Genomic DNA, 23,836 nt, shown 5'->3' with positions numbered 1-23,836 from the left:
ATACCATTTCTCTTGCAAACAAAACTGTGTCAGGGCAAACCCGGCCTTACCAACAGCTACAAAACAGACACAATCATGAGGCTTATGTCACAGGCTGGCTCAGTTACTGTGGCACTCTGAGGCATTGACAACTTACTTCACATCTGTTTCTTCATTTGTTAAGTGGAGATAACACCAACCTCACCGATGCAGTGCTGTCATTAAACGTGCTAGTTCCCTCTTCCTCACCTGTCTTCCCTTGGCCACCACCCCGTTGCTGCCACCTCTACTGACTTCAGAAACATGTAGCCCCTCTTCCTGAATAGTAGCATCCATCAAAAGGCAATGGGTACTTTTGTGCTTTTTTGGTACCCCTACTAACTCTGCCTTTGGTGTGACTCTGCACAGAAACGCATGCAAGAGGTTCTTAAACCATCTAAATTACTGTAAAAGTGCTGTGTGTTCAGTGCCAATATTAGCAGGTGTCGGAATTTTCTTTTTTATAACTTTAAAACAAAGCTATTCTGAAACATTTCAAATGTCGAGCTGGTAAAAAAGAATCCAAAACTTGACAGCTTGCTACCTGTGGGTAGAAGCGGAAAACAACCTAAGGGGAGCTTTACATAAAGTAAGTGGGGCATTGCAGCACAAGGTCTATTTAGGAAGAGGAGAAGGTAGTGTTCTGGTGCAGCCGTGAGCACATGCAGATGTCTCCTAGGATGGGGGGAAAAAGAGGAAGAAGAGGGGACCAAATCCCTTCTTGAAAATTAGCACATAGAAACAGAAGAGATACTAAAACCCAGTGTTGGCTAGATGAAGGCAAATCCAAATTTTCCTTTACTCGTAAGTTTTACTAAGTAGCCTTTCACTGGAGTATTCATGTACATTTGCTCCATTTAGCAGGCATCCCATGCCCTTTGTCATCTGCCTCCTCCTTGTCTTTGATCCACTCAGTCTCCTCTACTCTCAGGCTTTTCAACCCCTGCTTTTTGCTGATGATGCTGATCCTTCACATCAGTTTGTCTCCAGTTCTCCAATGCTCCCCGGCACAACTGATCTGAGGCTTCACAGTACTAAAGACAAAATGTCAGTATTTAGCCACCTGAAGGAGGCAGGGCAACGCACAGCTGCTCTTAAAAAAATTAAGGAAGGCAGAGGAGCCTTAGAGTGTCCTGCTGGTGAAATGCAACAGAGAAACTCCTATTTCTGGACGGGTTTCCCCTTCCCCTCTAGCAAAAGTAGCTGGCAGCAGCATGCAAGCCCCTCTCTTGGAGGCTGCAGCTTCCCAAGGCCCTGACTCGTCAGGCAGGCAGCTGCCCAGGGCGCCAGGCTGTCAACAGCAGCAAAAGAGCCTTTTTCGCCCTTGTCTAGCCCTGGCCTTGCTGTCACACATAGCTACAGCAGAAAATCTTGTTCTCCCAAATGCTTTCGGATCACCTTATACTTGTAGAATAGCCAAGACAGCACAGAAGCTACCTGTGCTTCTATTCAACATTGCACACTGACTTCTCCTTTTAAGGTTGCATGAAGTTTAATCTCATTTAGGCCTGCATTGTGTGCATCAAAATAACAAACAGGTGGATCATCATGATATTTGTTTTGCACGTTTTGTAACTCAGTTACCTCACACACTTCTCAGAAGTACAAGACCCAACAAAGAATTTGCTTGGAAAAAAAGAAGGGTGAATCATGCAAGTTCTGCATAAACATGTGCTGACAACACGGAAGCAAATACATGAAAGTATATTCTGTTTTCAGAGTTTGTTACATGTTGTCTCAGGCATCTCGAACCCTGTTCCAGTAAGTAACACACAAGGTGGATATAAGCTGCTGCTTGATGTAAATAGCAGCAATGCCATTTATTGCTCACCTGGCTCTCATCAGGACTCTGAAATGTTTACGAGGAGGCGGGAAAGAAGAAAGACAAAACCAGACAGAATTGGCGTGCAGGGAAGAAGCTGACACCGGCTTTTTTACTGACCCCCAAAACCATGTTTTCCATAACAGCACTGCACTGGTTCCCTTCTGTCATCACTGCCATTAGGGCAATCTTACCACACCTGGTAAAACCTCACCTCCATGACTGCTTACAGGCTACAGACTCACACCGATTCTTTCATAGGGCCCTTAGTATTTCCACTATTACTACTAGTCCTGCACTCCTCACTACTGCTTCCAAAGGGTAATTTATGCTGTGCCAGCTACCAGGGCATTTCTAGCAAGAGGAAGCGAGGAGCATGCAATCACACCACTCATCGTCTCTCCCAGCTGTTTTCCCAGTTTCAGCCAGGTTTTGAAAAGGCAGCAGTCTCCAAGATGTATACTTTCCAGCCAGTCTAATGAGTGCCAAAGCCTGGGCAACAGCCAGTGCTCCCTCCAAAGGCAAAGCAGAGAGGTTGGCCCGTCCATTTCTGGCACTACCCTGACGAGCACTCCTGAGTCCTGCCTGAGTGAGGCACTGCTGGAGCTATCTGGGGGAGGAAGGAGAAGAGCAAAGGATACAAACATGCAGGAAAATTGACTAGAAATAAGTGTAATATTCAAAATATAATTTTGTAAGTGTATCAAGCAGGATGTAATTAATATTAGTTTGCTTTGGACCCAGATATAAGTGCACTAAAATACTGTATTTTGTAACACTGTGATGGTGTAGCCAGACACAGTGTATAATTATTTTATGTACATATGTGAGCGATGTGGCCACTACAGGGGCAAAAACCTGTGTAGTTGCACATGGTTGCATCCAAGGAAGAAAAAGTTGCAAGACAAAGTAAGCACAAGGGACTGCAGATAGGAAGGACATCCCACCAAATATACAAGAAGGATGACTGGCAAGACAGAAAACAAAATAAGCAGTATCAGGAACAGATGAGACGCCCTTCCCTTTCGGGAATGGGGCAAGTAGCATAAAACCATGCAGCTTAAGCAATACATATATCGCTGAATATATGTAAGAGTGTACACCACAGCATGGCACTCTGCAAAGGTTTTATAGGTACAGGAAATGACATGAATAATGTAAAGTGCAGTCCTCTAAAACTTTTGCAGATAAAATATACCTCACATCCCCGCCCAACCCTCTTCAGAGATCAGTCTTTCATTCGAAACTAATACAGTCCAAACACAATGAAACCAAGCCATCAGGTACACTATAGCCATTTCCAAATTCTTGAGATGTGTAAACATGTGCTTTATCTCACATTTCAGTGGAGTCTTATGCCAAGTGCAACAAATGTTGAGAAATACAAGGCTGATGCCTCTTCAGACCTGACTGGGCTACCAAGTAAGATGGCAAGTGTGTTCTGCAAGCCATCTGCTTTTTCTTCTCTGAACAGAGAGAGTAAAAATGTTTATAGCTATTTGAAAAACTCCTGTCTTACTAGCAACATTCCACCAAAATGCAAACATACACTTTCTTAAACACAGTTTACTTACTTTGGCTAGAATATAGCTTTTATGAGGTATAATGTTTATTACAGGAGTTTCTAAGCTGAAAAAATAGCTGTACACAATTCTAACTAATTTAAATTCCTTGGTTTTACAGGCTACAAGTGAAAAGGAGATATAAGCTCGCCCCTGCAGATGCTAAATAGTAACAATTCCCAATTATTTCCACAGCCAAAAATGCTGTAGTGAAAAACAATCATAGTGCAGAATCATCAGTAGTTAGCAAAAAAAAAAAAAACAAACCTCACACATGTAATAGAACAAAAAATTAACAAAACTAACAGTTTCACCTTAGTAGAGCAGAACCTATGATGTCCATGTCAAGCCCTTTTCTATTTCAAATTTAATACTACTCTTGGATCTATATAATTAACCTTAGTGATATAAAATAAGAATAAGCTATACAAGCTGAAAGCATTGCTAGCTGAAAAACTGATACGGACGCAATCCCATAGCTCACAGTTGACATTCTTACCCCAATATGTGTCTGAAGGGCAGTGTGAAGGTATCTCCCTGGCACGGGTGGGAGGAAATTTAGGGCATTGCATACCAGTGCAGCTACTGCAGGCTGTGCCCTGAGCAATTCCCCATGCAAGCCCCGGCACCGAGGCACTCCGTGGCAAGGTGCTTCTGACACTGCTCTTTGGAGGCTGCCCAAAGGTACAACTCATACAGCCTCCCAGAAACTGCTCTGGATTCAAGACAGAAAGCCATATAGCGAGATTAAAAGTTTCCAGAGCCCCCTTTGTTATAGGATGCAAGATCTACGTGTCTCTGTTGCATCAGCCCAGACATGTCCATCGGGAGGATGTTCAGACACAAGCAACAACAGCCAGACAAAGGGTAGACATGGAGCATAAGCACAATCGAGACATATTACGCCCACTGAAATAAATAGAGCATGTCTAAAGGCTTCTCCCAGCTGCATTCAGCACTCACTCATGGCTGGCTCTTGGCTTAGACAAAGTCAGCGAAGTTTGCACAGATGCCAAACAACTGTGACTGTACTTTCCACTTTGCTGTCACGGCACTGGAGAGCCAAGCTCAGAGCGGATGCTCTTCACGCTACCGGCCAGGTGAGGGGTGGCAGCTGTGGCACCAACAGGGGACAGGTGGGGACAGCAACATCCCCAGCCATCACTGACCTCTGCCTTTAGCCAGTGCCCTGGAGGAGTGGAGAGCCCAGCTCTGCCTGGCACAGTCCTCAGCAGTCCTCCCTTCCCCACAGGCAAAAGGTTTACTCTGCCCAGCCAACACTGAGGTTAATGTGCCATTAATGATACTAAATCAGAGTCACTGAATTCTTGGAGAAGAGTGGGACCACTGTAAAGGTATCAACTTCTCCAAATTTTTTTAATTTAAAGCAGTATCTTCATACCTACCTCTTAGGTATGTTCTCTTAAAACTCGTTACAAACTACAATACAGAAATGTTTTGTGGAAGTCGGTATGGAAAACAAACTTCATGAAGTTCAGGCTGAAAACGCATATTAATCAATCTTACCCTACTTTCTTGAAACACACAGCTAGATTCTAATCCCATTTAAGCTATCCTGAATTCAGAGTAAGTGAAGATACTCTCACTCAAGCTGGCTTCACAAATATCAGATTTCTTCCATGAGTTCAAACAATCAAGAGCAAAACTTAAACGTACTTGCTTAATGTTTATCCACAATTCGTTGTTAAAAAATAAAACCAAGTACATTCATTCTGGAGTTAAAAAAACCAACATCCTTCCAGTGACTTCTGACCTGTTTCCAAACTCCATTAGTCAGGTACATCAAAGTCACTATCGCCAGAGAAACTGGGTCCATTTTCCCATGCTGACAGAGACCAGAAGAGTACTAGTATCTGTAGGGCTTTTATCAGCTCACTCAACCTCCGCCTTTATCACTTCCACCAGCTTTATTTGATCTCAATTTGCAGGACAGAAGGTCCTCACTGACAACTATAGGCAATGCATGACCTGGGCAACATCTCTGCAGCATAGACTGCAGATGCAAAGGTTCAATAGGCCAAGGTTCGTTTTTGTTTAGGTTTTCTGATTGCCGTTAAAAATTACATACAAGACTTAAAAGGTCTCTGAGTACTCAGAAAATGATAATGGGGAAACAAAATCTCACAGTTATCCTATGATGTTTCAAGATTTTGCTTCAGAAAAAATACATACTGAGATTGTATATAGACTGTGTATATTCTCTGACAGTCTTAAAATGCATCTTTTTTTTCCATTTACTACTGGGATTTATTATTATTTGTCTGTTAGAGTTATGAGTTATCAAAAGCAAAATGACAGAGAAGTCTTTTAAATAAGGCAAGACAGACTAACACCAAATGCTCTTTAGGAAAGCATCCTCTGTCAGCATGGATAACACACGCTTCTAGTACCGGACAAGCAACCCCATCTCACAGTTCTGTCTATCTCCCATTACCCTGCTCCTGTAACATAAAGGCACTGCTAGGTCTTACCGATGTACAAAAGATGCAGCTGCATTCCTGAAGAGTGGTCATCTTATCCAAGGAGTATTCACAGAGACATAGCTTGCAAGTGAGCAGGGGCTCCAGAGCTAACTCTCCAGCTTCTGACTCGTCAGCTGTCATGGTGTGAGGACAAGCCTTCCCAGCAGAGCCCATCCGCTCACTAATCGTCCACTCAGCCTGAAAAGAGAAATCAACAGCTGAAACATCCCACAAGCCATGTAGTCACTTCTCATTAACCTGAGAATTTACAGCTCAGATCCATAAGAGCACCTGCTCACCCAAATGTACTTCTTTGGCATCCTGGTGCCAGTCTTACACTTCAGGCCATTCAAAATTTACCAAGAAGGTGCCTGAGAGCCCACCTCCCCAAAAGGCCTGAACTTGGTTGGGTTCTCAGAGAATATTCACCTTGCTGCCACAAAGCACCTCAGTCAGGCCACTTATCATTAAATTAAAAAACAAACAAACAAACAAACAAACAAACAAACAAACAAACAAACAAACAAACAAACAAACAAACAAACAAACAAACAAACAAACAAACAAACAAACAAACAAACAAACAAACAAACAAACAAACAAACAAACAAACAAACAAACAAACAAACAAACAAACAAACAAACAAACAAACAAACAAACAAACAAACAAACAAACAAACAAACAAACAAACAAACAAACAAACAAACAAACAAACAAACAACCCCAAAACCAACACTCACACAGATGAGACATTACCTATGTTATATGTACCAGCATAGCGGTCAAAGCCCTCACCAAAGTCCTAGGAGCAGGGATCTGACTTGGGACAATAAATTCTGAATTAAAAAAATAAACTGTGTTCATATGTACATAATATATACATCACTCTGCCCTTTTGAATGGGCACTTTGACATGGAGACACTCAGAATAGCTGTGTTTCCACCACATTATGTCACAGCAGTGCTTAGGGAAGAAATTTCTATCCTTTGAGAAGCAGCAAATGAAAACATCATGCTCACATGTAATGTTTTATGACCTAAACATTTGAAAACACTGCACCATAACCATAAAAAATTCCAAGACCCTCATTCTTACACAGTAACACTGAAAGAAATTAAAGAGAATATCCTCATGCTTAAGCTGAAACAATGGAAAGCAAATTTGCAGATTTTATTCACCAGTGCAGCATTTAAGGTACAGGAAAATCTATTCCTATCTCCAAGAAACTTGGCACGACTTCCACAGACCTGCTTCTAAATACACTTAGCTGATGGCAAGATGACCTTCAAGCACATTTCTTAGAAGCAGAGACCTGGTGGCCGGCTGTGCACAGCTGCTTGCAGCAGTGCCAAGTGAAGAGTGCAGCTCTACTAAATCTAAAAAGCTGCATGAACATGAAAACAACAGAGGACCAAGACCCATCCGTGTGCCTGTCAGATCTGACATCTCACAAGGCAAACAGGAGACTCGAGCCCTTTGGTCCACTTCTGCTTGCCTCCCCCGCAGTCCTGAGCGTCCTCATGGCAGGGCTGTCAGGTCACATTTGGCAGCATGTCACTGCTGCTGTTTTGTGTCTCCCGGAGTGGCCAGGACAGCTGCAGCCAGTCAGTGTGTACGTGACGTGCTGGCTTGCAGTACCTGCTGAATTCCTCCCCAGAGGAAGAAATGATGGTGCTCATGGAGCACGAGGGATCAGCGCACGTGAAACCTCACCCCACAGCTCCCACCTCACAACCTGACGCACAGCTGAGCCCCATCCCCAGGCCTGCCCTGTGAGCCTCATACCCTGTGTTCCCATGGGTCTGCACAGGGAACCCTTTCTCTTCAAAAGCCGTGAAACCACAACAAATCTGGGTGGGAGCACACTTACCCCTTTTAATTTTGACACTTTGCAGGACAGAGAAGCCATCAGATGTGTCCTTTGGGATATCTTTCCTGTAAGCACCCAGTTTTAGAGGCACCAGAGTCATAGCCAAGATACTGGCAACCAAATTCCTGTCAGGAATCCAAAGCAAACTCTGTCTTTAATGGCTTGCTATCACTAGTTCAAAACATATGCCGTGCCCGCGTTATTCTTGGCACGTCCCCACCTGCTACCATGATGCCCCCCACAATTTGCTGCATATGGCTGCAGAGCTGGAGCTCCAGCACGGCCAGAAGCCTGGAAGGAAGCCTCCCTCTGAGTCAGGGACTGCAATACTCTTCTGTAATTACTGCAATGGGGTGGGGGGCGGGAACGGTGAGTCACTGGAAACGCTATGGCAGATCGAGAACTACCTGTTATTTAAAACTACGTGCTAGACGTTATCTCAGTATTTAGGAGAACTGTAACACATTTACTCAGGTATGCTTTTCAACAGCAGCTGCATCTGTACAGGTAAGCTACTCACCCCCACGCTGCACAGATCTGACATTTCTTCATTTACACGGTAAAAAGTAGCAATGTTAAGAGGAGGGATGTACAAAAGAACAGGTAGGAATATTTCAGGATGTGGGAATGGATATAAAATGGATACAGCTGCTTCCAAAGTCAGTGTTCGTTTTAGAACCAAAAGGGTTACGACCCTGCATGCTTTTATTAAGGCAGCAGTAGAAAGATTCGGGTGCATGACTGAGGTTTAGGGCTAGGGGCTAATTTTAGATGGCCTAAATCTGGCAGACCAGAGGATCCAGCCCCAACGCAGCCCAGGCTAGCTCACCTCACCGCAGCCTCATTAACCCCGTTGGGGTTCAGCAAACAAAGCGAACAGGATCGGAGCCACGGAGACAGCTGCGCAGCCTGCCTGCACAGCCCCTGGAGGAGGCACCGTGGCTCGCAACAGCAGCACTCCCTCCATGCTCCCTAAGGGGCCAGGCTTGTCCGTAAGTAGTCCTCCAGGTCAGGCTGGCACAGGCAAAGCTGTTAGTACCTGAAAACCTGCCCGTCAAACAGGGAGCAGATGCATGGCCTACTTGGCCCGCTCCTTTTCCCAGAGCAACCCAACCAGCTGGTGTCTGCTTCTGCCTACTAGAATTGTGACTTCTGCTACTGCTGCCAAGGGAAGCATGCAGGGGGAAGAGTTAATGGTTACGGAGGAGGGTAGCCCCATCCAACAGCAGCTGGGCTCTGAAGAGAAATCAGGCCTGCGGAGGAGGTTCATTCCCATGATCAGATCAGATGGTGGAAATGATGGGGAGAGAAAGACACGCGTCTTCCTCTGGTTCTCACCCTCTACTCCTTCTATTCTTTCCCAACACATCCAGGTGCATTGTCCTCTCCCAAGCTGTCAAACAATCTCCTCAACTTTACTACCCTGGCAGAACTGACTTTTCCATACGCTGCAGTGAAGCCGTGAAGCTCCACCTCAGTTGCTTCGAATTTTTATGGCTTTCACTTTGCTAGGCTTAGTCCCACAGACTGTCATTAGTTAATTATACATTCATTAGTTCTCTTTACAGTGGATTAAAATTCCTACTGTAACTGCAAGTGAGTGGCCAACAGTTTAGGTTGAAAACAAAACACCTTGGATGTATGTGTTGTGCAGAGGAAGAGGGAGTCACTGAAGAATGAGTTGAGGACAAAGAGGAAAAGACCATTCTATATTTGGTTTTATTAATAAAAGTGACCTGAAATAAAAGTAAATGGAAAGTCTCTGAAAAAAAATGGACCCTCATATAAATAAAATACATTTCTAAGCAGTAAGATCTTCCCTTTCGTGCTTACAAACACAAATGACCCATATAGGATAGAATCCCAAATAAAGCAAGAAATGCATCACTGAAACCAGAATACAGCACCTAACTCCTCACAAAAACCTCCACTGAACAGCAACACAGGCTCCATGAGATGCTGTGGAATAAGGATGAACAGATGTCAAGGACACTCTAACCCAGAGGAACATAATAGACTAAATTCTGCACCAGCATAAATTGGTGGCAAGAAAGGGTCAAACTGGCCCCAGCGGGCGTAAACTCTCATGAACTGTAAAGATCCAATTTTTTTTACATAATTCTATCAGCCACGTACATGCACACACAAACACACAGATCATACTCCTTTTACATTGCACAGAATTTCCAGGAAATGGGACGTATTTCCTCAAATTGTAGGCTGCCCACCTTATAAGGAAGAAGGACTGTTGGGAAGACTCATCCTTCCCTGGCTCTGACACTAACGGTGTTGATGCCATAGGTTAAGGCAGGACCAGAAAGTCTGAATGAATGTGAGCGAGCTGTATGGGGTCAGTCCTAGGAGGGCGTAAACTGCACAGTCACCAGGACCACAGTTTGCTGAGCACTCAGACCTGCCAACTTCTCCGTTTCATTCATCTGCTTGCGGACACTTCTGCTTTGTCTCTGGGAGGTGACAAAGCTTTGCGCTTTCACGTAGCACTGAAATGTCTCAACACTATCCATAAGCAAGAAAACATTAGAGCGTGCTCAAAGCGGAAAGAGAAAGGGCTCGGGGGGTGGGAAGGATAAGTACAAGCAGAAACACTAACACGAAAGCAGTGGAGATTTAGAGCAAAATATGAAAAACACAACAAAAGCACTGGAGGAAGGAGTACAGAACTTACCTGCCTTCAGGGCCTCCTGACACCACAGTGTCTGGTGTCTGGCTTTGGAAACAACTTCCTAACAGCAGATATCTGCTGTGCCTGCTTCTAGACAGGTACCCGTTGCAAACCTTGATATTAGTGTCCTGAAGTGTAAACTATGAACTCCCTGAAGTGGGAGTGAGAGAGCAGCTGGGTGGGTGTCTGGCAGCCAGCCAAGGTCAAGCCACCACAGCTCCACAGAACTGTTAAAAATTGATGCAACCTAGGGCTGAAACTTTGCCTGTGAGCATGCATTGTAAGGTAACATCCTTGTTACAATCATACAAAGGCTCACTTGAGTCTGCCCAGGTGCCTCAAACCAAGATTACCAGGCTCAAAGAACAAAAGTTACTCTGTATATGTGATAGAGCAAACAAGCCAGGCAGTCTCCTGAGCTGCAACATCAGAAGGACATTGTCTGTGTGCCTGCAATCAAGTCACTGTACTTAGCTAAAAAAATGTGTCTGAATGTGACTTTCACCACTTAGAAACATCACATAAAATCATGAAAGCCTTCTGCACTGAAGCTGGAGGAGAATGAATGGATTGTATTCAGCACCGTAAGTCATCCTTTCATTTTTCACATGCTGCATCCAATAGCAACAACAGAGTTCTTGGAGAAGGTACTTCAAGCCTTGTGTTTACAAACAATTCTGCTGAAGTTAGTAGAGCTGTATGCTTTTAGCTGAATTCGGAGTTTAAAGGAAGTCAAGAAATGTACAAACATGAGACACATTGCTCCAGGAAACATTAATGGAATAAAAAGGGTCCTTTATGTGTTTTTCCCTGTGGGCTGGTGTGAGCCTGAGCCCATCCTGTGGGGCAGGGTGAGCCCTGGCAGTCCCCTCTAGCCCAGCATCTGCCCAGGCTTGCCATAAACCAGCACCCAGGCATGGACTTTCATACACATGGCGGGATCGTAAAGAGGTTGGGGTTACGTTTAAGATCATGTGTGGGTCTAACATGTAAGATAGCACTTCCCCATTTTACAGAAAACATTTTAGTATCAAAACGAAAGTGCTCACAGCACCTGTGCTAAGCTCCTACTTAGTGTACCAGGTATTCACTGAACTTTCTTGAAGAAACATTTGCAAGCACTGTAATTGTTTCTCATGCCCTAGAGACTTTTTAAGTACTCCACCCATTATGAAATGACTTCAATGCCATATAAAAACCTGTTTTGACATTGTTCAGCTCAGGCTTCTGTTGTTTCCTGTAACTAAGGTTCCCCCCTTAAAAAATAAAATAGAAAAAGAAAACTACCTGAAAAATACAAGTGTTCAAAACCAATGCTAAAAATCAGGCCCTCAGAGAAAAAGAATAATTATAGAAAGATTTTAAAAATATAACAGAGTGGTACTAAGATAACGGGGTCAGATCATAGAAGATATAAACTGAGGTATGAAATTAGGACATGTGAAGACAGCTGTCAGAAACCCACATTTCTATCAACTTCAGCAAAACCCCATCATTACCAGTTTTGGTTACAAGTCCTTAGCTGTCCCAACTCTCTCAAGACAATGTTATTCAAAATTCACTTCTAAGGCTGCTTTTTTAAACTCAACAGCTCTGCACAAAGAATTAGTCTGAATCAAGCATACTAGTACTTCTGTGGTCTAACAGACTGACCACTAAACCACAATGCATTAATTTCTCCTTCTTTTGATATGCACTGGCTACACAGAGCTACCTATCTAGTCCATACAGCATTACTTACCAAGCAGTGATTCAGTAAGACTGTAAAACATATGATTAAAGCTCCAATTCAGGAAAGCCTTCATCTTCAAGAAGGACATTTAATCATATATTTAAGAGCTCCTGTGTATCAAAGCCTGACTATTTTGCTTTATTGCAATGAGATATGAACACATTAAACAAGTACTTAGTTTTTCTGAAATTGTGGTGTCAAAAAAAAGCAACCAGATCCACAAATAGAAGGTCTAATTTTAAATACATTTTTAATATATTCAGAATTACTGTATTACATCTGTGCCTTAACACAGCGAGCAAGCCAATGACTTGATTACATGCATGTACAAGGAAAACCCATTTCTGGATTACCATAATATGCTACCAAGCCGAAGCATTAGAGAGAATAGAAGTATTTCAGTATCTGTTCTCTTTGAGCAGGTCTTAAGAAAAGTCAAATGTCTAGTATTACAGACAGCTTTCTGCACTGTAAAATTTTTATTTTAAGAAAACTTGTTTAAAGAACTAGCAGCCTAAGTAAACGTGCTGTCTGGTACATGAGAACACACCGAAGGCGATTTCTCTCACTTGTTTTCATTGGAATGCGTGGAAAAAAAAAGAGCCCTTGGGCTGCTGATCAAGAAGCACTGGCTGTATGGAGTATTTTCATATCATACAGCAACCAAAAAATAAATATATCAAATACTTTGAAAGGAATGTAGTGAGTGGGAAGCCTCTTGCACAAAAAAAAAAATGTAAGGGACAGACTGCACTAATTAAGAATATCATCTAGCTTCCTGTAAGGCATTTTTATACCAGCACTTTAGGATGCCTAAAACACACATTGAACGGCTTCCCAAATCTCACATGCACCCAATAATTTCCAATCATTCTTATAAATCAAAACATCATTAGGGCACAGGTAAATCAGTCTCCGCAAGTCTTTGAGAGTACACTTGTTGGGTAACATCTCTACTGTACTGTAATACCATGAATAACTTTGAGATTTTAGAACACCAGTTCTTCGCAGTAACTTCTAGCAACCCTACATCACTATGTCCTCAGGGAGATTTTTTGCAAGACGACCATGGATATTAACTGAATATAACAAACAATTTTTTTTTTTTTCCAAAACAGATGTGACTTTTTGCAACTATGCGAATCCTTTATGTGTTTCCTTGCAATACTGCTTTAGAATAAGCGAGGGGAAAAAAAGTGGGCTTTTCCCCCTTCCATTCCTAAAAAGCTGGGGAGTCCAAGAAAAGGGAATCTAATAGCTAATGGTGAAATAAATGCTGCTACTCCCAGCTGACAGTCAGCTAGGAAAAGCACTTTCTGATCACTTAAAGATAAAAACATGAAGACTGAAAAAGAAGTAATGCAGCCTGTTACTAAACTGAAATGCATAATCAAAACATGGTCTTCGTCTCTTTTCAATACTGACAGGAGCCACACAATGGCAATATAACTTGAATCCATGAGGACGGGAGTAAGCCCTTCTGCATGGAATCAGGTCAGACCATCGTGTCGCAGAAGCCACCACCTTCACCCAGTTCTGCTGGAACCGTGCTTGAACTAGGACATATCCAAGTTCAGGATACAGCTCTGTCAACACTGGCAGGCTGGAAAGCCATAGCTCCTTGCACCAGATCTACTGGATGTGAGCCCTGGGCAGGCCTGTGGGCATCAAATTTGGGATGACCCAGATGTATCAAACTTACTATGCCTGCGCAGCGTGACGATGCTGGCCACAGGCAGCAGGCTATGATGATACGTCTGGTCCTGCAGGCAGTCAGTAGCAGGATTCCCCGAAAGTTTTTTGTTCGCCCTGGCAGTCACAGAGCTAAAGAAAGTTGATCAGTACAAAATGCAGTGAAACAGGCAAACTGCGTATTTTGGCATCAAACATTTCCAAATATTTCCAAAACACATTGAAACAACAAAATTATACCAAATGGAATTCCAAGTATTGGTTACCAGGGTAAGATTAGACTCTAACGCTTATCTAAATAACACCCCCCATTCTTGATGACACTATGCAACATCTGTTAATGCTAAGCTACAAGGAATTTCCACCCAAACTAGTTCGATGCACTTTACTTTTAACTTCCTGTTGACAAGAGGTAATATACCACTATTAAATAAAAACACACTCTTCATGACGTTAATGACAAAAGCAAATGATAGGTCTTCCTTTCTGACCACATGAAGGCTTTTGGTAACTGTAGCATCTACTAAGTAAAAAGGAATTGAGCTTTTGGGAGGTCAAATGGGTTGACAACTTGGCTAGCTGTCTCAGCTGAAACAGGAATAGGAAGTCAGATGTAACAATTTGCCTTTGACACAGAAAAAAAATGTTTATTTTTGTTAATCGCATAACAAAACCTTGAGATATGTTAACTCCTTGAGCTGGAATGTTTACAGATAGGGCGTGTTCAGAAGATATTTGTGACATTGGCCTGTTCTAACATCAAGAACTTTTAGAAGATATTTGTAAACACGCATTGTTAAAGTGAAAGCAATGGAATGTTATTTGACAGAGGGACCAACTTTCTCTGTTTGTTCATAGTATGTACTCTTCTGCTAAGAAGAAACTAACTGGGCTGTTGGGCTCCTCTGGCTGGAGATGGCTCCTTTTTCAGAGCAGCCAATGCTGTGTTTGGAGCAAGCAGCGTCCTGACTGCAAGGCAAGCAGGTCAAGGCAAGTGGAGACATGACACAAAGCCAGGCCTCGAAAGTGACAGCAAGAAACTTCTTAGGGCCAAGGGAAGTGTGCAGAGTTTGCCAGAAGCCAAAGAACAACTCAGCTGACCGAAACAATGAAATTGATCCTCCACTGAATTCTGCAAAAACACCATACACTATAAAAATTTACTGAACACCATCTACTGAAAAAAATTAACACATATTAGGTATTTATTTTTAGAAAGGATGATCTCAGAAATGTTTTTTTCAGTGCTTGCAATGATACCTTTAACATCTCTAATTTCATTTTGTCAGGCCAAGAAAACTGCAAACTTGCAAGACTATGGTCCTACAATCTTTGTTCGCTACAAGCATCGAAAAGCACTTTCACACAACTTTAGATTTACATCAACAGGAATCAAAGAATAAGTTCATTTTCCTTTTGTAACAATTTTTCTGTGACTGCTCAGTGAATAAAACTAATAAGTATAATGTTTTAATTTGTCCCTATCTAACCTTACAGTCAAATATGCTGCCCATTATTATAGAAGAAACACGCTGTTCAAGGTAACCAAGATAAAACAGGTAAAACATTGAAAACTGCCCTTGATCCAAATACGTCTCAATGACTTAGAAAGCTGGGGGGACACACTACCCAGTGGTAACTTTCAAGTCTTAGCTACAATGACATTCAGTAAATCAAAGACTGGAAGTCAAATCTGAGGATTAGACCTTGGGGAAGTCACTATCGCTAATATAAGCACTTTCCATTAAGAAAACAACATGAATAGCTACTGACTATACTGGAGTTTGACAAGAAACAATACAGTCATTAAGAAGCAATAGCAGAGGTTTGGACCCAGACATGAGCAGGTTGTTTTGAAACTAAACACATGCATTTACTGAAGTAATTACTACTGCTTCTTGCAACTGGTTATTAAACTAATCACAGTGTATCCCTAAACCACTCCTCTGCCAGCTACTCAACGAGCCCTACCAAAGTCAGCTGCAACTGGAGATGAGGAAAAGACAGAGCACTGAAAGAGTCCCAGCTCTGGCCAGATCTGCAGAGGCGAAAAAGAGAAGTAAACTCCAGTAACAATCCCCTAACTGAGCTTCTCTCCGCTTGTCCTCTCAATATCCACATTTGCTCTCCCTCTTTTCCAGCCCATGCACGCGAAGAGCAATGAGCCCGGCATGCTGGGAGATAGCTCCTGGGAGGAGTTCTGCTGCAGGCGATTCCTTCCACATTGTCTGCTGCCCCAGCGCAAAGGAGCCCCATGGTGCCCGCCCCATCAATCAGGATGCGAATATGGGACACCTCTAACCTCTGATAGGCTTCCCGTACCTGCTACCGAACAGAAGTTGCAAACTATGCTGGAATAACAATAATAGCTTCAACTACAATTAGTCTTATGCTCTTGACTAACTATAACAGCTACATATTTTTAAATCACCTATATACTCCCACTTTTATAAATAAACACTTTTAACAGAGCATGATCTATTTTGCTCTGCATCTTATTAACTATATAAGACAAATATGACATTTTCTTAAATTTGAGTCAAAAAACTTCGCAGCAGCTTGGCTCATAACACTGTCTATCATGCGATGCAATATTGTCTCATTGCTGCCCTGCCCTCTCCCACCTGACTCTCTGCATCCACCTTCTGCCTCTGTGTTTCAGGCTCTAAGTACTCACAAGAAAGTTTTTGCCTGTACAGTGTCAAGCACAGGGAACACAGTTTCTCAGGGGCTCTATGCAACTGCTTAGAAATTCATGCGATGCAATATTGTCTCATTGCTGCCCTGCCCTCTCCCACCTGACTCTCTGCATCCACCTTCTGCCTCTGTGTTTCAGGCTCTAAGTACTCACAAGAAAGTTTTTGCCTGTAAAGTGTCAAGCACAGGGAACACAGTTAGTTTCTCAGGGGCTCTATGCAACTACTTAGAAATCCAAATGGTACTACAAGACATATCATAAAGCAGAAGTGTACATCAAATGCAGTTAGAAGTCTGCATTCATCATTCCCTCACTCCAATTCCAAATTTCAACCTTCATTACAGAAATAATTTCAAAGGAGAACAGCAACCTGTAAACATACAAGATTTCAGCCTCAAGAGCCTTAATATCTATTAACCACCGGCTAGTCTCTACGTGATCTTAGCCATGAAGTCAAAGCCCTGACAGCGGGAGTGCTTCCAATGGCTCCAATGGACCTGCTTATGTGTGCAAAGATAAACAACTAGGAACAGCTGAAAGAAGCTGCCCCACTTCCCAAACACTCAGAAAAATTAGTATCTAGAACACAGCACTAAAGGAACTCATAGACTTACTATACTATAGGGTGACAATGTTACAGTAACCTTTCTAAAGATATCCTTCTGCTAGCTGGTCTTTTAATTATGACCATGACAACTAATGCTCCTCAAATAGGCATTTTGTCCTCATTGTTAAGTAATTAGGAAAAGAAGCTATGGCAAGAATTCTCGACTCCTTCTCTGCTCCTCTCCCTGCAACTGCATGTTTCCCTCATTTGTTGTCCCATTCTCCCAAAATGGGGGAAGCTAAGTCAACAAGGGGCTTGAAACTGGTCAAGCCATGTACACTGCTTGGGTATTTGCAATAAAAGCATTGACCAATCGAAAAAACACATGTCCTTAAAGTAGTATCGGCTAAATTACACACACACATATGTGTGTGTGTGTGTGTGTCTGTCTGTCTGTCTGTCTGTCTTTTACTCCACTCCAGGCAAAGGGCATGATTGCCTTTCCCACAAATCCTCCCCGGAGACTGTGATGGAGATTCCCCACCACGGAACCCATCAGTGCAACTGTGAAGAGGTCAGGAGGGTGCAAGATTGCATCCTCTCCATTGCGCAAAACTTCAGCAAGCAAGTTATTGCTGGCCCCACGGATGTTATCTTAGCCCTACCATGGGGAAAGCCCATTGGGAAGGGTTCCAGGATCAGTGGTCAGCTGAGGGTCCACTGCTGTGAAAAAGCTTCAAGTGAGTGCAATGCTAAACCGCCCACAGGACCAGCTAGTTTTCTCCACTGACTACATCTTTGTAACCTTCTTTTTTTGGAGGGGGGAAGACCAGCTTGTTTTCCTTCATCATCTCCCCACCTCCACCCACCAGAACGCTTCCAAAATTAAGCACAGGCACAAAATTAAGCACATGAACTTTCCCATCTACTGCTCAGACATAAGGAGGGTCAGCCTGCACGTCACAGCTTCTACTTAATCCTGGAATTTTCTTTGCATGCAAATGATTAGCCTATATACTAGCTGTCATGAAATGTGTTTTTCCTTCTATGTACATAGGAGTTTAGAGCACGCAATTTTGAATGATTTGCAGCTATATGTACACGAGCAAGGAATTCACCCCTAAGCCACAGCAACATATAATACATACAAGCACAAGTAGAGGTAGCCTTGAAGGACCCGTTTCAGTCCCTGAACACAGAGAAACAGCTCTTCTGTTGCAATGGTTTTTCCTTTTTGCAAACATATAGAGCACATAAACGTTTTCAGATCTGCACATTTACTCCCTGGCAGTCTGAAAATACAATAGTTTGTATAACCAAACATGAATATCAAAGCTTCTGTCAGACACCCAGACAGCGTCCACTCTTTGGGTAATGACTCACGTCTTATACTTTCCCTCCTCTCCTCATTATTACAACAAAGTGAAAGGCAGAGAAGCTTGTAACAGACACAAATACTGACATTCTCAATTAAAGGGGAGAAACATGAGCATGAAGGAAAATGGTATTTTTTTCCTTCTAGCAAAAAGTAATTCTGTACTCTGTTTGTCTCCTAATCAGCATCTCTCATCTCTCCTTCAGACAAAAAGCATGTAGAACAACTCCCCATGATGGTTGTGTCTACAACAAGCTCTAGCGCACAGGAAGAAGCTCCATGCAGGGGATGTGTTCTAGCATGCATGAACTCACGCTCACAACCTGGACTTTTCCACAGCAACATGCTGGCTATAGCTTTCATGAACAGCACGTCTTGACTTCACCATCTTCACTGATAACAGCTCCAGACCAATACCAAAAAATACACCTTATCAAGTCCCAATTCTGGTAGCCCCACTCTGACTCACCCAATTGCCCTTATTTATGGTCTTTGAAGTCTGTCAGACAGGTACAGAATTTCTCATTAGGTTTTATATAAACAATTTAAACAAACAGTCCCTTGACTTCAGAGGGGAAGGGGTCCTTCAGAGGACTGCCTTACTTAGAGAGGTTAACCATTCTGTAGCAGGAGCCAGATACACATGTCCCAAATCGCTGTGCCTGGTGCTGGCTGCCTTTGGGACTCCAGAGACACTGACTCACTTGGAAACATGAGGCACAAGGATGCTCGTAGGTCCTGTAGTCGAATAGCCCAAACTCCACCGAAGTCAAAACTGTACTTGCAGGCACCAAGGACATTCAAAGAATCAGGTAAGCTGATTTTCCCTTGGAGGCTGAGCAGATTCCCCTAGAAATACAGTAAAAAACCACCCAGGTCTTGGGCAACCCACAACATTTTTTCTTTATTATAATAGAATAAGAGGAACCAGAAATGGGGAACACTTATGTCATTGTGCGCAAGTATCAACACATAAAAGAGATCTAGGAAGCTGCATCAACAAAATGGTTTTTATATAGCTACATTTTTTTATTTGAAAGTGTGTTTGCAATGCAGTTAACCTAGTCATGCTCTCAAGCCTAGAAATTTCTACTCAGCACCTCTGCTCCTCCCTGGAAGACTAGGAGTTGGAAAAGTCCCACTTCAGCAGGAAATGAAGGATGAGGTCCTTTGTAATTTGAGATACTATCTTTTTTTTTTTTTATGAGTGTTTTAGTATCTGCTAGCAATGATCTACTTTATGAATGTAATGCCCACTCAGTTCCCACTGAGCTGAAACCATTTACAAGAGACACAGAGAAAGACTGCTGAACACTATTTTCTTACTGATCAGCACAAAGTTATTTGGCACAAGCATCTCCGTAAATATTTGTCCAAGACTGGGTAAATTTGCAGTGTACGATGGCCCTCAGACCTGTACTTCTCTCTATCAAGTGAGAAGGCTCATAGTCTAGCGCTGGAGCTCAGCTGTGCTTCAGCAGAAATACAAAATGCTAGAGGCTGAGCTTAATATCATTGCTGTCTTTCCCTTTGGATCTGTTCTTTTTCAGTTTGTTCAACGTTCCCCTTCATAAGCAAAAAGAAGATTAATTTTGAGATGGAATGAATGTAGGGTTATTCCTGGCTGTTGGGTAACAAAGAGAATTTCTGAAGTGTATTACACAGGACTGGGCTTTGGCATGGGAAGCCAGAGGGAGAGGAGGGAACCGTACCCACCTCCCGGCAAATATGCAGAGAAAGAGGACAGATCCAGAATCGTTTTCAGCCTCATGAAGCTGAAGGCAATGTCTGCTTTGGTACATGCAAGGAGGTCCGATGGACCCAGTTCACAGTGACACTGGCAGCCTGCCCCAGTATTTTGTTCACGTGTGCTTGTGACATCCATGGGCCCGGAGCTGTAATTATGGTCTCAGATGTCACAGTACTACTAGCCCAGGAGATATTTATGGATCTGATACGTACACTCTATAGGCATTGTGTAGTTTCAGACACATTCAAGAAAACTCCCCACTCAAGAAGAGGGACAGCAAGTCTACAGCGGTTTTTTGAGCTACACATCAAAGCAATACACTCCACTGGGCCTCACCACCAAAAGTCACTGAACTGTCTGGACAGGGTGGATTGCAGGCACAGGGCTCAGACTTATACCACAGATACCATCAGAGGAATACTAATGAACTGGGAACCGGGTTAAGTATTAGAGCAGCTTGTTTTCCTGTAAAGTGACTTGCTGCTTTTCACAGTTGCATTTTAAACTTAAGATGATAATATGGGCAAGTACATACTTTCCTCCTCCAACAGAAGGGAAAGGCCAGATAACCACTTCCACACTGTTTATTTATTTCTGCAAAGCTTATGAAGCATTTAGAGAATATAGTGTAATCCATGAACCTAGCTAGAGAGAAACAACTCCATACTGTTTGCTGTTTATATTATTAACTTTTGCTCCAAAGGATACCACCACACAAACAAAATCACCAAAATGTCACCATCTGTGGGAAAGAAGACCGTGACTATCAGCGAGGAACACACAGGATATAGCTCAGCACGGGGAACAGAAACTATACCAGGTTGCCAAATGCTATTCCTACGTGCAGTGTAGGGAGGTTTCTGTGTCCTTGTATGAGCAGACAGCACTTCGTGTTAAATACACCCATCGGACAGCAAGACGCATGGGAGAAAAGGAGTCTGATTCTCATCATGCTGGCTTGGCTCCGGAATAGCTCCAGTTTATTTTGAAGGAATACCTCCCACTTTACCACAGCTTTAGACACTCTGCAAACACACTCCTCTCAATCCATAATCTAAAGCATTACTTTGGGGAGCATAATTGCAGCCATCCCCTTTTCAATGTGCTGTATTTTTTCCAACATAGCTTATGTTCACTGAGGGAAGGATTTCAGCCACTTTCATGCTATGACAACAACCCATACACCCACTCACATTCAGGCACAGACAAGTCCTAAACAGGACAAGAATTGGGTCAATATATTTGTTTTGGAAAATATTTAAGGACAAGATTTTGAAACTTCTGTTTCCAGAAATGCTGGTATCCCAAACCCAGCGCTTGCCCTTAACTGAGACCACTTGCCCTCCAGGCTGAGTGTAGCCCATGTCATGTTGCTGTGCCTGCTCGCAGTCAGTTATAAAGCTGCATGGGGGTATTTCAGTCACAGCCTGTATCTCTGCTAAAATTTACTTCTTAAAAGCATTCAGTGTCTATTTACCAAGAGGATGGGAAGTCACCCTGTAATGCTTCTTTAACTATAGTCATCCTAAATATTTTACTACTTACAGTGCTCTCTGAAGGAGCATATTTGATACTGCCGTATACAGTAAGGAAGCAGAGTGCCTTTGTATTACAGAAAAAAAAGAGCTTTATAATAAGCCAGACTGAAACATCTTCATTACCTAAGCAGCTTTGTACTGAGAAAGCCTTATGCTGAGAAAGAGAAAGCAGTGCAAACATACCAGTAAATGCAATTTTCTGTTCTTAGTGTAAAAAAATTTAAAAAATGCAAACTAGAAAACAAATGTATTGTATATTTAGTATGTGCTTATGTAAACCACATAACCCTAAACCCTGAACAGATTAGAAGTGTACATTAACACTTATAATACAGATCAGCATATTTTTCCTTCACAATACCAGCTGTACGAGACTGTGGCAGAAGAAATGCCTTTAAACCAGGAGAAAATCTCTGTATTTTAAATTCCGGCTCCCTCCAGCTTAATCAGATGTGTTTTCAGTATGAAGGGAGTTCTTGTATATAAACTAAGATATATGACTGACAGTATGCCATCTTAGCAACTGCTTTCCACACAGATATGTCCCAATACTGCAGCACTTTCAAACACTTCACACAGATATTTCTTTAAAAGTTACACTGACAAAAGTAATTTCACCCTTTTCAGAAGTACTTGATGTCTATTTTATTTTCTGTGCCTTTAATAGTCGGGACTCCAAGACTTCCTTTTTGCCTCAGCTCTAAGCGCCACACAGTTTGATTTTAGCCAAACCACAAATAACATTTATTTTAGCTCTTTAATCATTCTAGTTCTTACCTTTTTTTAACTAAGCCTTTTCTGCTTTCTTCCATTAGAAGCAAATGCTGGCTTTCTCTTGTTTTCAGGGTATCCTTTGCTTTTAAGGAAAAAAATAGGCAGAAAGCTGTATTCCAACATACCTTGAAAGGAGAGTAGCATTCACTGCCAGCTGTGTGACTTTTCAGTAGCTGCACTCAGATTCCAGCGTTCCCAAGAACCACGATGTCACAAACCCCTGAAGCTCGCAACCAGGAACGGTTGCTCTCGCACACCCTTCCTCTTCTCTGGGTATCTGACAGCTGTACACTTTTTAGGACTGCAGCAGGACTTGCCTCCCAGCCCCTTTGCCACTCTGATAAGTCATCCCCTCCCTGCTATTAAGAGCATGCTGCCATTATATCTTAAAAGCACGTCACAGCTTGTATGCAGTAGCTGTGGGAAAGCTGCATTTATTTATACAGGAAGCTTGAGTACAGCACTTCCTACTTCCCATCCGAGTCTCAATTCAACTGCAGGTGATTACTTAAACCCTGTCAGCTTCCAGCCAATGCATACCCTACGTTCTTATTTGGATATCTGTGCTGCTTTTAATTATAACTCCCATCTGAGCCCTGACAAGATAAAACTGAGAGGGGCAAGGCATTAGATGCGACACCCATAAAAAAACCTCCCAATTGCCATTTAACCTGTTTTAGGGTAGCAGTTGTATAGCAGCTGCTCTACCAGCAGATGATGTTTGAAACATTGCTGGCTTATGCTTATCTCCACATGTAAAAAATGTCATCTAAAAGCAAAGTGATTTCTTCATGTTGGAGGGGAAGGGAGCAAAAATCTAAACTCACAAGTAAAGTAACAGTGTAATTTCAAATCTGAATGCTTAATGATGATTGTGCTCAGCTTATTCTGTCAATGCTAAATTTTGATTCTTTAAGCTGGGCTTGTGTGCAAGAGGGGCTGGTAATTCTACAGTTCTGTACTGCAAAGGTACGGCTGTGATTCACACCAGCCAAGCAGGAGGAGAAGGTATTGTTGTGCCACATGACACCAAACCCTCAAGAACTTTTCCTGCTGTAGGAAAGGTACCACACCCACAGATAAAAAGTACAGAAACATCGGAGTGCAGGGGGTGCAGAAAAACAGAGGGAGAAACAAGTATAGATGCTAATCTATAATTTTCTTTTTATGATGAAATAAGTTGGGTTTTTTTTTTCCCAACCTCAATGATTCTAAGTTTACTTTGTACTTCATGCAATTATTGCTGGCATTTTGCCTTCAGGACTGTGCTGTTAAGACTGATGTATAGG

General features: G+C 42.6%; 1 protein-coding gene across 1 annotated transcript in view; it reads right to left on the bottom strand.

Annotated features, from left to right (window-relative positions):
- Nucleotides 1-22,969, bottom strand: part of RNF144B (ring finger protein 144B) — a 51,905-nt gene extending 28,936 nt beyond the window's left edge. The window contains exons 1-2 of the mRNA XM_009273724.2: nucleotides 22,673-22,969; nucleotides 5,895-6,083 (exon numbers count right to left, since the gene is read on the bottom strand). Coding sequence (XP_009271999.1) covers nucleotides 5,895-6,059 — 165 coding nt within the window. The 5' untranslated portion in view covers nucleotides 6,060-6,083; nucleotides 22,673-22,969. The remainder of the gene's footprint in view (nucleotides 1-5,894; nucleotides 6,084-22,672) is intronic.
- Nucleotides 22,970-23,836: the final 867 nt, after the last annotated feature.

The sequence above is a fragment of the Aptenodytes forsteri genome, unplaced genomic scaffold, assembly GCF_000699145.1.
Source record: "Aptenodytes forsteri isolate BGI_AS27 unplaced genomic scaffold, ASM69914v1 Scaffold63, whole genome shotgun sequence".
In the NCBI taxonomy this organism is placed as follows: Eukaryota; Metazoa; Chordata; class Aves; order Sphenisciformes; family Spheniscidae; genus Aptenodytes; species Aptenodytes forsteri.
The sequence above is the reverse complement of the archived record's forward strand: the minus strand, read 5'-3'. Positions and strand labels throughout refer to the sequence as shown.